The sequence below is a fragment of the Drosophila santomea genome, chromosome 3L, assembly GCF_016746245.2.
Source record: "Drosophila santomea strain STO CAGO 1482 chromosome 3L, Prin_Dsan_1.1, whole genome shotgun sequence".
NCBI lineage: Eukaryota > Metazoa > Arthropoda > Insecta > Diptera > Drosophilidae > Drosophila > Drosophila santomea.
The window spans coordinates 11685929-11699493 of record NC_053018.2 but is presented as its reverse complement, the minus strand read 5'-3'; the positions used below and the strand labels follow the sequence as shown (position 1 = coordinate 11699493).

Genomic DNA, 13565 nt, shown 5'->3' with positions numbered 1-13565 from the left:
GAACGTACTTATGGTTCGACGAGAAGGGCAAGAAGACGCGCGTCGCAGCACCACAGTACATCGACTATGTGATGACGTTCACCCAGAAGACGGTCAGCGATGAGTCGATATTCCCAACCAAATACGCCAACGAGTTCCCCGGCTCGTTTGAGTCGATTGCGCGGAAGATACTACGCTTGCAATTTCATGTGATAGCGCATCTGTATGCGGCGCATTTCAGAGAAATCGCGCTGCTCGGCTTGCACACCCATCTAAATCTGACGTTCGCGCACCTCACCGCTCTGCATCGGCGCTTCAATTTGATCGACGAGAAGGAGACGGACGTGCTGCGCGACCTTGAGGTGGCCCTGCGCCTCACCGATGACACCGGTGGATGCCAGGATGCTACCTCCACGACGTCGTCGGTCCATGACCACTCCTCCGGCGATCTCCACCATCAGGCGCTGCAACAGCAGCAGCAGCAGCAACAGCAGCAACACCATAACAGCAGCAGCAACAGCACCTCCTCGGCGGAGGCGTTGCACGTCAATTCACAAAGCAACAATGGCAGCACATCCGCCTCGGCATCGGTGTCCCTAATCGATGGCGATGCGGTGGCGCCGCCAATTTGCACGCAACCCGAGGCGGGAGCGGGCTGCAAGCCAGCGGGCAGCAGCGGATTGCTGGGCGGTATACTGGGCGACCTGACCAGCGGCGAATTTGGTGATACAACGCGCTACTGCACCTCGGCAGTTCCTCAGGCGGCGGCAGCAGCGGCAGCGGGTGCGGGTGCGGGTGGGGTTGGGGCAGCGATCGGTGCCACGGATGCTGCCGCATTGAACAACGGCGCGGGCGCACTACATTTAAACTTTAGCAACAATAATAACAATAATCATAATCTGAATCACCATCACCACCATCATCACCACCATGGCCACCATGGCCACCATCACGCGGCCCAGCAGCACCAGCAGCAGCAACAGCACAGTGGACTCATACAGTGCAATGCAGCAGGCGGCGGAGGGAATGCAACAGGGGTAGCCACTGGCGGAGCAACTGCAGCAGCGTCCTCGACCACCACGGCATAGTGGGGTAGTAGCTACGAAGAGAGCAGCAGCGGCGGCAGCGGCAGCAACAGCAACAACAAAAAACATTAGAAATACTAGATTTACGCAAAAATGTTATTTAATGTTACTTCTATGATCCTAAAGTTGAAAATATTGTAAAAATAATAAAAAAAAAAAAAAAAGAGAAAACATTAAAATGCATAAACAGCTAATTGCAAACAACAAGCGCAGGCATTACATAAATGACACACAGCTACTAAGTTATTCAAAAGCTAATCGAAGTTGGCATCGTAGTTCCGTAACGTTGATTTAGATATGTACTTATTGTATAGAACGACAGAGAAGAGCTGCAAGCATAGAGTTTAGAGTTGTCGCGTGCTTATGCTTTACACGTATTTTAACCTTTCTCTTCTGCAACAAATAAAATGTCCTGACTGAAGCCAGAGTGCAAATGCAAAGTCAACGCCTTCAAGGCAACCATAATAAAGAGTTTTGAACTGCTACAAAAGATGACAAGAGTTCACTTTTAAAAACTTATACAGCAACAGAACGCTCTCATTTCAGCTTGGTTCTCTTTAAATATTGTTTAAAGCCAAACTTCATACATTATTTACCTCAAGAAATACGTTTAATAAACCTCACTTATATGATTATAGTTGTTTCAAAACGTAGCACTTTCTAGTGACATTACTTTTTCATATATTTTCAGTAACGATTTTTAGTAGGCTTCCAATTAGTTGGTTGTTGTTTAAGGAACTGTAACTACATTATTTTGTAATATATTGTGTTGTAATTCGAATCTAAGCAGTCACGTTTTAAAATAGACCGACTACTGGTTCAATTGTTCAGGAATATAGACACACATATTCTACTAGGCGGTGAAACGCGTTTTAAAATAGCTAACTCACCCGTATTTTACATGCAGTGTACTTGGCACAGCCAGCCTGAAAGTATGCACCGAAAAGTTAACTACACAAACAGCAGAATGGCGCCTATCGGTATGCACCAAATATGTCACAACTTACGTACCACACACGTTCACACACACACACCCACACCCACAAATCGCACCGAATAATCTCCGAAAAGTATGCAGCGGAAATCACAATCCACACGTTGTTAAAGTATGGCAATTTTAAACCAAGTTTTTGCAATGATTGGAAACATTTAATAAATAAATATGTAGGGAGATAACAGATTTATGCTTCGGATTTCTAACCAATTAAACAGACGGGACTTGTATGTTGTGCTGTATTGTGTTGTGTTTATATACCCATAACAAGAACCAATGGCAATGAAAGAAACTTACTTTAGAAACAGAAACAGAAGCGCTCGACGTACTTAGTATATTAGAAGCCAATTTTTGTGTAGTACAACGGTTCACCTGTCCCGATGTAGATAATTGCAACTCGATCCACTCCAGTTTCACTGAACTGCTGTCCAGGCCTAAGCTACAAAAAAACTATACTCTTAACGACACCCACTTTCAATCTGTTGAACTTTAAAAGCGATGCAATGAACTCGAACACAAAAAACCAAAAAACAAAAAGAACACAAGGCAAATGATACATGTATTTATATGTAGGTATGTGAGTTATTAATAGAATACAGGTGGAATTAAATGCAAAGACAAACCTTTTAAGTCAGCAAAAACAAATAAAAGCAAACATGGCAAAAGCATGAGAGAAGATAATAAAATAAACTGTTATGTTCAATTGAGATGTGATATTTTATTACTGGCTATAAATGGTGGGATTAATATCACATATTAACAAAAGTAAAATCCAAAATGAAAACCAACATCAATTTTCATGGATTTCTAAATCAAACAACAGTCAATCAGTTCGCTTACCTATTTCGACATTTCTAGGCTCACAATTTTCAATAAGCTAAATTTACTGTTCGAAATCATCGGTAAAAGCTGGATCGCCCTGCTAAGATGAGTATCTGGTAAGAAGTTAGGCTTAGGAATGTGAATTTCCTCTACGATGGCATTATATTATTTAATCGCAGGCCCATTCGTACATCCCCAAATTCCAGGTCGCGTAGTTGCCTCGTGGAGCTCGGTCGTTCCAGTCGCCACACGGATTGCACCTTCATCATTGAGGAGGAGGGCGGTAGCAATCAATCCTTTGCCTGCCACAAATTGCTCTTCAGCAGCGCCTCCGATGTGTTCGATCGCATGCTTTATGGCGACTATAGTGAGTCCACCAGCGGTGTTGTAAGGCTAAACGATGTGCAGCCGGATATTTTCGAGAAATTCCGGGACTACATCTACGGCTATGAGTACGACAAGCTGCAGAAGTACGAATTCGATACTCTGATTCGCCTGTGCGAGTTTGGTAACAAATATCTGGTGCAACCCCTCGAAGAGGACTGTGTGAAGGAGTTGCTGACGCGCAAAAACACCTTTGACATGGGCGAGTTACTTCGCCTGTTCCAGTGTGCTCATCGCATGAATCGCAAGTCCTTGATAGAACAGATGGCCTGGGAGATCAAGTGCACCTTTAAGAACACCATGGACCACTCGGGCGTATACGAGTTTAGCTGCGACGTCTTCAAACACTACATAGAAGTGATTGCTAGCAAAATATCGGAGGCAGATCGTTTTCGCCTGCTGGAAATGTACCTAAAATACAATAATATCGAGGATGTGGAAAACATGACACAGGTGGGTACTATGGATGCCACTGAAACCCCCGCCACCACCACCACCACGGATGATGCGGAAACTGAAGAATCGGAGCTTCCAAGCACCAGCAATTCTGGCATCGTAATTAAGGAGGAAAAGAAGCCCAGCTATGTAGCTGATCTGATTGGCCTGATAGACTTTGGCAAGCTGTCGCCCAAGGAGTTCTACGAGGGACCCGGCAAATGCGGTTTCCTTAGCCTGGCCGAGAAGTACGAGCACATGTATCAGATCGCCAAGAACAGCGTTTCGGCCAAAGAGGAACACCAGCTGACCACGGATCAGACACCTCCACTCTCCGAGTCCCGACGCATCGTTACCATGGGTGGCAGTTACACGCGCGAGCATCTAACAGCTGCTTCGCTCACCTCGCAATTCCTTCCCCGACCCATTCGACGATACCGCGCCTGGTCTGCACACTGTGACATCTAATCCCGACATCTAATCATATATACGCACTTGTATCCAATCCCAGATGTACTTTATACAAATTTGAAGCTTTGTTTTAGCTATTAAGGCCAAAAATTATATGAATTTATAATGTAATTTCTTTTAAAAAGCAGGCTTATACATGTGTGAACATTTTTTCTCTCGTTTCTCTATAGCAAAAGCGGAAGCTATTTATCCTGAGCTTTAAAATGAAGAAATAGAAATTTAAAAGTATCTTTTGCATTCGTAAATATAAGCGTCCGATTCAGAAATTGGTTGCCCACCAAACGTGTTTACACATTAGAAATGCTGATAAACAAATCGGCACAAAACAGCATTCTTATCACCATTTCAGCATTCACAACTTTAAATACTCAAAAAAGTGTTTTTGTTCGTTGTTATATACAAATTTCCATTCTCTGTTTTACTGTTTTTAATGCTTAATTTTCTTGTAGTAGTATCCCGCAATATTTTTATTAGTTCAAGTAAATATGAAAAATGATCTTGATTTGTTTTCATGTGTAACTCGGATGCATCCCGATGTGAAAGTGCTTGTATCTCACACTCACAAAGGCAAATTTATTTCGCTTGAAGCCGGCAATCTCAGAGAATCACTCTCCGCTCAAAACACAGTTCCCAGTTGAGTTTGGATCACGAAGCGAGGCGGTCGCATCACAGTCAGCCAAAAATCAAATCGCCGGCTAATTGAGGAAATGGCAATCTCCGCTTGGACGCTTCTGTTGGCGCTGATCGTCGTTTGGATTTCTGGAGCGGAGCTTGTCGACGCACAGGTGCCGGGTCCACGGACGCGATACCAGCCCAACTGGGCCAGCTTGGACCAGAGGCCACTGCCCCAATGGTACGACGAGGCCAAGGTGGGCATCTTTCTGCACTACGGTGTTTACTCAGTGCCCAGTTTTGGATCCGAGTGGTTCTGGACTAACTGGAAAAGTATGAATACCTGATTAGCAATCGGAAATAAAATATGTATAGGGTGTTTTTTTTAGAGGTATAGAACTTTAAATTGCAATAAAACAACGATGGATTATTCGATTGACATGAATTTTATTGACATGAAAGATAATCTTGTGGCATTACATTTTAAATATGATTTCTGGCATATGACCGCCACGGCTGGCTCGGATGTAGTCCAATCTGGACGTCCAATTTGCAATGACTTTTTCCAATATTTGGCCGTATATCGGCAATAACACGGCGAATGTTGTCTTCCAAATGGTTTAGCGTTTGTGGCTTATCCGCATAGACCAATGACTTTACATAGCCCCACAAAAAGTAGTCTAGCGGTGTTAAATCACAAGATCTTGGAGGCTTATGAAAAATCGGGAACAACAGCAATCTCGTTTTGGGCCCATTCGACGAATCTACGCCTTGCTTGATGATCGTTTGGTTTCAATTCTTGCACGAGTTGGATTTTGTAAGCACGCATGACGAATTGCCAAACCAAACTGAGAATAAATCACTTGACAGCTGTTAAATCGGTCGCCATCTTGAACAGTAATGCCAACTTAAAGTTCTATACCTCTAAAAAAAACACCCGTTATAATATAACTTTGCTTTCAGATCTCCGTAATCCGGAATACGTTCAATTCATGCAGCGTAATTACAAGCCCGACTTCACTTATCAGGAATTCGCGAGTCAATTCACAGCGGAGCTATTCAATGCCACCAAGTGGGCGTTACTTTTCAAAGATAGCGGAGCCAGGTACTCACACACACACACACATGGTGTTATCTGTTGTTATCTGTTGTTATTTGTTGTCATCTGTAGAATTCTTCCAATCATTAATCCTCATCACAATTCCCATCTCCAGATATGTAGTGCTCACCAGCAAGCATCACGATGGCTTCACGCTGTGGCCCTCAAAGAACAGCTACGGTTGGAACTCCGTGGATGTGGGGCCCAAGCGGGACATAGTCAGTAAGTGGGTCTGATAGTAGCTAATCCCAGACAAAAAGTGGTCAACAATATGGATGAAGACATAGCTAGAAACCCCTTACCACGTTTCTTTCTATAGCTTAAACTAAAGGCAACGAACAAGATGATCTCCTTAATATTTATAGTAAAATTGATTTAAACTTCCATTTTCCCAGAGGAACTGGCCGCCGCCATTCGAAAGGAGACCAATCTTCGGTTCGGACTCTACTACTCCCTATTCGAGTGGTTCAACCCACTGTGGACCGACGACAAGCTGCATCTGCTGATGCAACAGCACTTTGTGGAGCGCAAGGTGCGGCCGGAGCAAATGGAGCTGGTGCAGCAGTACCTGCCGGAGATCATCTGGTCTGATGGCGATTGGGAGGCGCCAGCGAAGTACTGGCGCTCCGAGGAGTTCATCGCCTGGCTGTACAATGATAGTCCAGTGCGGGATACGGTGGTGACCAACGATCGCTGGGGTTTCGGCACTGCCTGTCTGCATGGCGACTTCTACAATTGTGCCGATCGCTTCAATCCCGGCGTTCTGCAAGCCCACAAGTGGGAAAATGCCTTCACGCTGGATCGCACCAGCTGGGGTCAGCGATTCGATGTTTCTTTGGAGGATTTTATGAGCTCCAAGGATGTCATCAAAGGTGGGTACATTTAATACATAAAATTAATTAACATATTATACTACTCTCTCTCTTTAAATTCTGCAGAGATTGTCACCACTGTGAGCTGCAATGGCAATGTGCTGATCAATGTGGGACCAACCAGGTTTGGCACCATCCTGCCCATTTTCGAGGAGCGTCTCAGGGACATGGGTCGCTGGCTGAAGTTCAATGGCGAGGCTATATACGGCAGCAAACCCTGGATCTATCAGAATGATACCATCACCGCAAATGTTTGGTACACGCGACAGGCGGAGGCAATCGATGGTAAAGTCACCGTTTACGCATTTGTGCTGGAGTATCCGTACGACACCAATGAACTGGATATCTATCCGCTGGGCAAGGACATCAACGTGTTCCAAAACATAATGTTGACCGGAATCGACATGGGCACTGGTGGTGATGTCCTGAATGAGCAGAGCACCCAAGTGGTCATGCTGGGCATGGAGGACACCAAAATTAAGGTATGTAACGAAAGCCACCAAGTGATGGATGCTACAAAACTTTCTTTTCTTTTACATTCTCTTTAGTGGACTGCGGAGCACAACAGGCTGCACATCGAGTTTCCTCCCAAAAATCACATCGATAAACGAGGCCTTGACTTTGCCTGGACTTTCAAAATAACTATAGCGTAGTGATGGCCATTTAAACATAGAGTTACATTATTTTACAATGTATTATTAACCAGACATAGTTACTTGCAATGCGAACTAAACAGACATAGTGGCTTTCAATGCGAACTAACCAGACATAGTTACTTTTAATGCAAACTAACCAGACATAGTTACTTTCAATGCGAACTAAATTTACTTTCAATGCGAAATAAAACACGGTCAACTCATAGATGTAGTTTACTATTGCAGATGACAAATATCCTTTAGTCTAGGTGCGTTTCTAAGATATTCTAGGGCGTAGCATCCGCCTCCGGCTTGGGAAAGCCCGTCCGGTGCTTGTGGGCTGCCAGTTGGGCCCGTGAGAGGACTCCGCCGTCGCAGGTGACGCAGTGGTAGTGGGTGTGCCGCTGGGCGTAGGAGCAGCCGGGAGAATCGCACTGCTCGTTGCCGGCCACCTTGCGGAATCCGGCACTGCGCACGTAGTCCTGGCGAAGGTGCAATCTGCGATGGGCCACCACCTTGTTCGAGTCCGTGCACACGTAGTCGCACTTGCGGCAGTGAAAGTGCGACGTTTTCCTGGAGGATGCCGCCACCGCCTCTGTGGGATCTGTGGAATAGGTGAAGGATGGAACTCCCTTGGCATTCTTTACTGCTGGGCTGACTTACCCATTCGGTTTGGGTGGCTACTCTCCGTGGCGGCGCCAGTTGCAGTGGCATACGTACAGCTGGCCACGCCGCATTGCATGTTGGCCCGAAACTGACGGAAATCGTCGCCCATCAACGTGTCCATTCGCTCATGTCGTGCCGTATGTTGCACGAAGCGCGTCTTGTCGCAGAAACTGTAGTGGCAATCTCGCCGGTTGCAGTGGAAGTGCGACTGGTGATTCCGGTAGCCACACCGCTCGAATCCGCAGTCCTCGTTGAAGCGGAACTTCAGATAGCCACTTGGTATATCATGATCCCGTATGCGTTTCACCGCCGTCCTTTGCCCGGAGTCCATTGTTGTGCTTGCCACCGCACTTGCCGTTGCACTTGCAGCTGCATTGAGCAGCATTAGCTTCTGTTGAGCGGCATTCTCCAGCAGGAGTCGCATGTCCAGAAGTGGTCCTGAAACTGCAGGACCTGCTCCTGAACCCGGTAACGCCAACGGTTGACTGGCTGCCGCCAGAAAGCTGGGCAACAGCACCTGTCGCTGGTACAAATCGATCAGCTGCTTGAACTGCAGCAGATTCATATTCAACGCTGGTCCCACCACCGCCGGCGTGGCTGTGGCTTCCGGCAGAGATGGACGCATGCTCAGATCCTCCGGCTGGTCCACCTCCAAGTCCAACGACTCCTGGCGACTGTGATACCTCGAACTAACCACTTCCGGCGCTTCACGCTGGGCAGCTGAATTCGCATTCTCCGGGTAAAAAGTTCCCGCCGCACGCACAACTATTTTGAATATTAAGTTGGAGTAAGTGAGGAGTGCTCGTCTAAGTTTTGTATATCTGGAACTTTGTCAGCTTACCGGAAACTTTATCCAAAATTCTGCTTGATAGATGCTTAGACGAGATGGTTTCTAGAGGCTCTGAAGGCTGTAAGGTGGGCTGTAAAAATAATAAACATAATTTAATCTAAAATGGGAAGTATAAGTTTCGCCCATTTCTAGTCTATATTTTGAACTTTAAATAACAATTAAAAATAAAGCAATTTTAATTTAAAATTCTTGTTAATTTTTAGAAGCAGTTTTACCTGGACTAAAGACTCATGGCGGCTACTGCGAGACTCTGTCTCACTCCTCGCTGCAACATGTGGCACATGACTGGCGCTTCTCTTGCCAGCCTGCTCCAAAGCGGACAACGATGATGAGGACGATGGCGCCCAGACACGCCCCCTCTTCCGGTAGCGACTAGGTGTGAGATCCGTGGCTGATCCCTCGTGATCCGCCAGAGACAAACGATCGTCGGATGATGAGCCACTGGGTGGAACAGGTGGTGCTCCTGGGCTGGGGTATTCGCTTCTCTCCAGCTTGAAGCTGGTGAAGATGGCCTGCGGCGAGTGCTGGGCCTGTAGGGGGTATCGTTAAGAAAAAAAAATGGAAAAAACGTATATTTCCGAATTTGTTGACAAACGAAATCTGGTGTCCAATATTCCACGCAGCAATGTGGGCGCCTTTCATGGAATTAAATTACTTTGGCATGGCAGGGCCGTACTTGCTGCCGTTGTCGTTGTCGTTGTCATTGTCATAGTTTTCGGATTTAACATTTTGGATTTATGACAAACAATCGGGCGCAACCAGTTTATTACTCGTATTTCCGAAATTACTGTTAATGTTTGTCGTTGGCCCAAAATGTCACTATTTAAATTTTGTTCACGCATCAAATCAATAATAAAATGAAAAAAAAAAAAAATAAAAAGAGAGAAAGAACGAGTGAAGTGAAGTGAAAAAGCCAAAAGCAAAAACAATGGAGAAACCATTAAAAATATCAAATACAAATGCAGCTCATGGATACCCTAAAGCAATCCAAAAATAGGCTTACCAAAATGGTAAACAAATATTTTCTACGAATATGGAAAATAAATAATTTATATTATAGATGGGTGATAAAAAAAGCATAGAAGTGGTAGTAATTAAAACAATAGAATCTTATGTACCATTTACACAAATTTCCACCCTTGAAGAATTCAAACAGTTTCACTTGCGACAGTGTATTTGGCACTCTCACATTTACCTATAACAATAATTACACCGAAAATATTGAAAGACAATGAAACGAGTTTGCCTTTGCCTGATAAGTTGTGGCTCACACACATAGGCGCACACACCTTATTTGATTAAATACGCTACAAGTGTGTATAGGAATTATTGTTATTATTATTATTACTGCTTTTGTTACTGCCGTGTATCATTCCTTTCCATCGCCATTTGGGATTATCGCTGTGGTTCCAAGGGATTCAAGTGGGCGAGGAGATCCACCCATTGCACCACCTTGATTCCTTCACTCGATTTGGGTCACCTTAGCTCCCCCCCCTTAACCCTTTTGCTCACAGAGTTGGCACGGCTTACTTCCCCAAAAGAATGCCACAAATGGCAATCGACAAAATATTTATTCAAATTTGCCTTTTTATTCACACAGAAAGTACACTGACAAACTGCGATGCAACTTTTCGTGCAAGAATATTTTGAAAATGCATAAAATTCTATGAACAAAAAATCATGTCCAAATCATAACATCCAAAACATAATGGATTATATCTAAAATATCTAGACAAAATATTTATATTTATATTTATATTTAGAATATCTAGAATATCTAGAAAAAAAAACTAGCATGTTTTTGAAATTAGGTAAATTGATGTATAGGGTGTTTTTTTTAGAGGTATAGAACTTTAAATTGCAATAAAACAACGATGGATTATTCGATTGACATGAATTTTATTGACATGAAAGATAATCTTGTGGCATTACATTTTAAATATGATTTCTGGCATATGACCGCCACGGCTGGCTCGGATGTAGTCCAATCTGGACGTCCAATTTGCAATGACTTTTTCCAATATTTGGCCGTATATCGGCAATAACACGGCGAATGTTGTCTTCCAAATGGTTTAGCGTTTGTGGCTTATCCGCATAGACCAATGACTTTACATAGCCCCACAAAAAGTAGTCTAGCGGTGTTAAATCACAAGATCTTGGAGGCTTATGAAAAATCGGGAACAACAGCAATCTCGTTTTGGGCCCATTCGACGAATCTACGCCTTGCTTGATGATCGTTTGGTTTCAATTCTTGCACGAGTTGGATTTTGTAAGCACGCATGACGAATTGCCAAACCAAACTGAGAATAAATCACTTGACAGCTGTTAAATCGGTCGCCATCTTGAACAGTAATGCCAACTTAAAGTTCTATACCTCTAAAAAAAACACCCGTTACTATTAGTTTGAATGAGTAAATGCAGAAGACAGCAAGTCTATATTGACTTCAAAACTTCTAGGGCTCAGCTGACTGTACAAATCAGCTTTTTCGTAACCCTTTCTTTTGGAATTAGGCCACATTTCTCTCAGTGCACTGGCCATGCTCATTGTGCTCACCAAGGAGAGCGACGCGTGGGCTGGGTAATCGTAAACACACAAGTGCGATGTGATTGTGGTGCGTGTGCATGAGCTTGGCTCGAAAAAATGTAGAAATTATGAAAATGACAGTTAAAAGCACATAACGCTCGTCGCCTGGGCAGGGCGGGGGGAGGTGCCCAAAAGGGGGAGGGACTGGAGGAGGTAGTGGTGGTGGAGTGCCAAGAGAAGTGCCGTCGACGTCGCTAGACGGGCAGCAAGTGAAATAAATGCGGAAACACTCGTTGTCAATATTAATATGACGAATATGGCAAAAACCAAATCCGAAAACTCAATTCAACGCACAGCACACAAAATGCCGCATTAGGCACCCCCCCAATTGGAGGGGGCAGTGGTGGTGGGGGGGGGGGGGGTGGCAGGGCTCTGAATGGCTGACGTTGCACACAAATAGGCGCAAATTCCTAATTACAATCGAGCCTCGATCGAATCGCAGACAGACCGAAAAGGAACCAAGCAACTGGGTCGCATCGTAGCTCGAATATTTTCACGAGAACCTCGTAAATAAATGGGAAAATGCAGTGTTTCAGGAATAGAAACTCTTCTATGATTTAGTAATTATATAAACAATCGAACAGTAAACTAGATTTTAGGGATTGGTTTTTTTAAAAAGTTCTAAAACAAATTTAATGATTTTTTAATACAAGCCTTACTTGAATAAGTGCATCCCAATTCTAAATATACTCACGCTTTTGTAGACCTCCACAAAGCGATTCTTTGGCGGACGCCCCCGTTTCCGATTGAAGAAGCCATCGATGGAGGTGATCTGGGTGGCCTGGCCGAGATCACTGGTACTGGAGGACTCCATCTCCGCGACGACGCTGCTGCTGGACTCCATGCCGTGGTCTTCCCCCAAGACAGCTGGAAAAGAAGAGTAGGTAAGCTCGCAAATTGATACCGATGGAAATGCCCCACTCGTGACTCATTCAACCCACTGCCACTCAGCAAAAATCGATCAAAAATCGAGCAAAAATCGAGGCGAATTTCCAGAAAAAAGGGGCCTTTGACCACCTTGAAAGGTTAACACCCGATCGGAGGTCAGGTTTCGGCGCCAGGCCCTTTTAGCAATTGAAATTGCAATTGCATTAGCACTTGTCTGCTTCTATTCCTCTTTCCCCACAGCGTTTCATTCCTTCCACGAATTCTGTCAATTTGGCTTTAATTTTTGTTCGATTTCTCATTAGAGCTGAAACATATTTTTGGCTTCCACTCGTTTTGTTTTTTAAGTGTAGCTCGTGGCGAAAAGACAGGCAACTGTCGACTTCGCTGGAACACTTTGCATACATGTGCTGCATATGACTCGATAGGGATCGATATTTGGCATGCGAACATGCGGGTGGCACTGCCAACCAATTTCCCGAGAGATTCCCGCTGGATTAGTGGCGAAATCTGTGGCCTCTCCGGTTACCAAAGGGGCAAGTAAGTGGATCCTCCCCCTGCCCGCCACCAAGTACAAAGGGTTTTGGGTGGTCCCACCAATTAAGCGGAGCTGGAGTTCCTGGGCCGCCGACGATTGTCTGCCGGCGATTAGTCCATCCTGCCAAGGAGCTTAAATGCCTGGCCCAACTGCGCGATAGACATCTCTACATGAGCGAGCGTTTTTAGTCATTTAGCCATATCCATATTATTCAAGTCCATTCAATTCGAGGCACTTCCAACTGCTCAGTGGCAAGGAGCCGAAAACAAAAGAGCCGATTCTTGAGATTGCAGAGCCATTAAGCCAGCAATTGACAATTTGAAGGCAAGCAGATTTATCTCGACATCGGGCACACAAGCACAGACACTCGCAAATCGCAAAGTTATAGCCGCTATAGATGCCCACCACCCACCAATTATAAATCGCACATTGTATCCTTTAGATAGTGTGTTCACTTATTTAATTGCACTTATTTGTCACTCAAGTCGCATCGAAGTTACTGCCGCCGTTTTAATCAAGTGGGTATTTCATTCGATATCCAGCGAAACGCGTCCACCAGCGACGAGCAATGGCACTCGAGTGGCGATCGGATTGTAAAAGCCAACGATTCAAGTCGGGCTAAAACCGAAGTTCAGGCCCGAAACGAGCGAACAG

General features: G+C 44.8%; 4 protein-coding genes across 10 annotated transcripts in view; 3 read left to right on the top strand and 1 right to left on the bottom strand.

Moving 5' to 3' along the window:
* The window catches only part of LOC120450319 (MOB kinase activator-like 2), a 40273-nt gene extending 37508 nt beyond the window's left edge, over nt 1–2765 (top strand). For all 5 annotated transcript variants that reach the window (XM_039633281.2, XM_039633278.2, XM_039633277.2 and 2 more), the window contains one exon: nt 2–2765. In XM_039633281.2, the coding sequence (XP_039489215.1) occupies nt 2–1067 (1066 nt within the window). In that variant the 3' untranslated portion in view covers nt 1068–2765. The remainder of the gene's footprint in view (nt 1) is intronic.
* A 93-nt stretch (nt 2766–2858) lies between these two features.
* Nucleotides 2859–4294, top strand: LOC120450321. Of its 2 annotated transcripts, none has more exons than XM_039633282.2 (2): nt 2859–2996; nt 3060–4294. In XM_039633282.2, the coding sequence occupies exons 1-2, from the start codon at nt 2986–2988 to the stop codon at nt 4165–4167; spliced, it is 1119 nt and encodes a 372-aa protein (XP_039489216.1). In that variant the 5' UTR covers nt 2859–2985; the 3' UTR covers nt 4168–4294. The 2 variants fall into 2 exon arrangements, with proteins under 2 accessions (XP_039489216.1, XP_039489217.1); XM_039633283.2 differs by having other exon boundaries at nt 2860–2996; nt 3087–4294.
* A 394-nt stretch (nt 4295–4688) lies between these two features.
* LOC120449408 (putative alpha-L-fucosidase) lies at nt 4689–7486 on the top strand. The gene is made up of 6 exons (XM_039631864.2): nt 4689–5115; nt 5746–5887; nt 5997–6103; nt 6277–6753; nt 6820–7235; nt 7302–7486. The coding sequence occupies exons 1-6, from the start codon at nt 4878–4880 to the stop codon at nt 7404–7406; spliced, it is 1485 nt and encodes a 494-aa protein (XP_039487798.1). The 5' UTR covers nt 4689–4877; the 3' UTR covers nt 7407–7486.
* Nucleotides 7487–7594: 108 nt separating this feature from the next.
* On the bottom strand, nt 7595–13476 carry LOC120449407. 2 transcript variants are annotated; one of them, XM_039631861.1, is made up of 6 exons: nt 13324–13476; nt 12183–12355; nt 9120–9434; nt 8896–8974; nt 8052–8819; nt 7595–7992 (listed from the first exon to the last, which is right to left on the bottom strand). In XM_039631861.1, exons 2-6 carry the CDS (start codon nt 12330–12332, stop codon nt 7676–7678), a joined length of 1629 nt encoding a protein of 542 aa, XP_039487795.1. In that variant the 5' UTR covers nt 12333–12355; nt 13324–13476; the 3' UTR covers nt 7595–7675. The 2 variants fall into 2 exon arrangements, with proteins under 2 accessions (XP_039487795.1, XP_039487796.1); XM_039631862.2 differs by lacking the exons at nt 12183–12355; nt 13324–13476 and adding an exon at nt 9496–9736.
* Between the last annotated feature and the right edge of the window lie 89 nt (nt 13477–13565).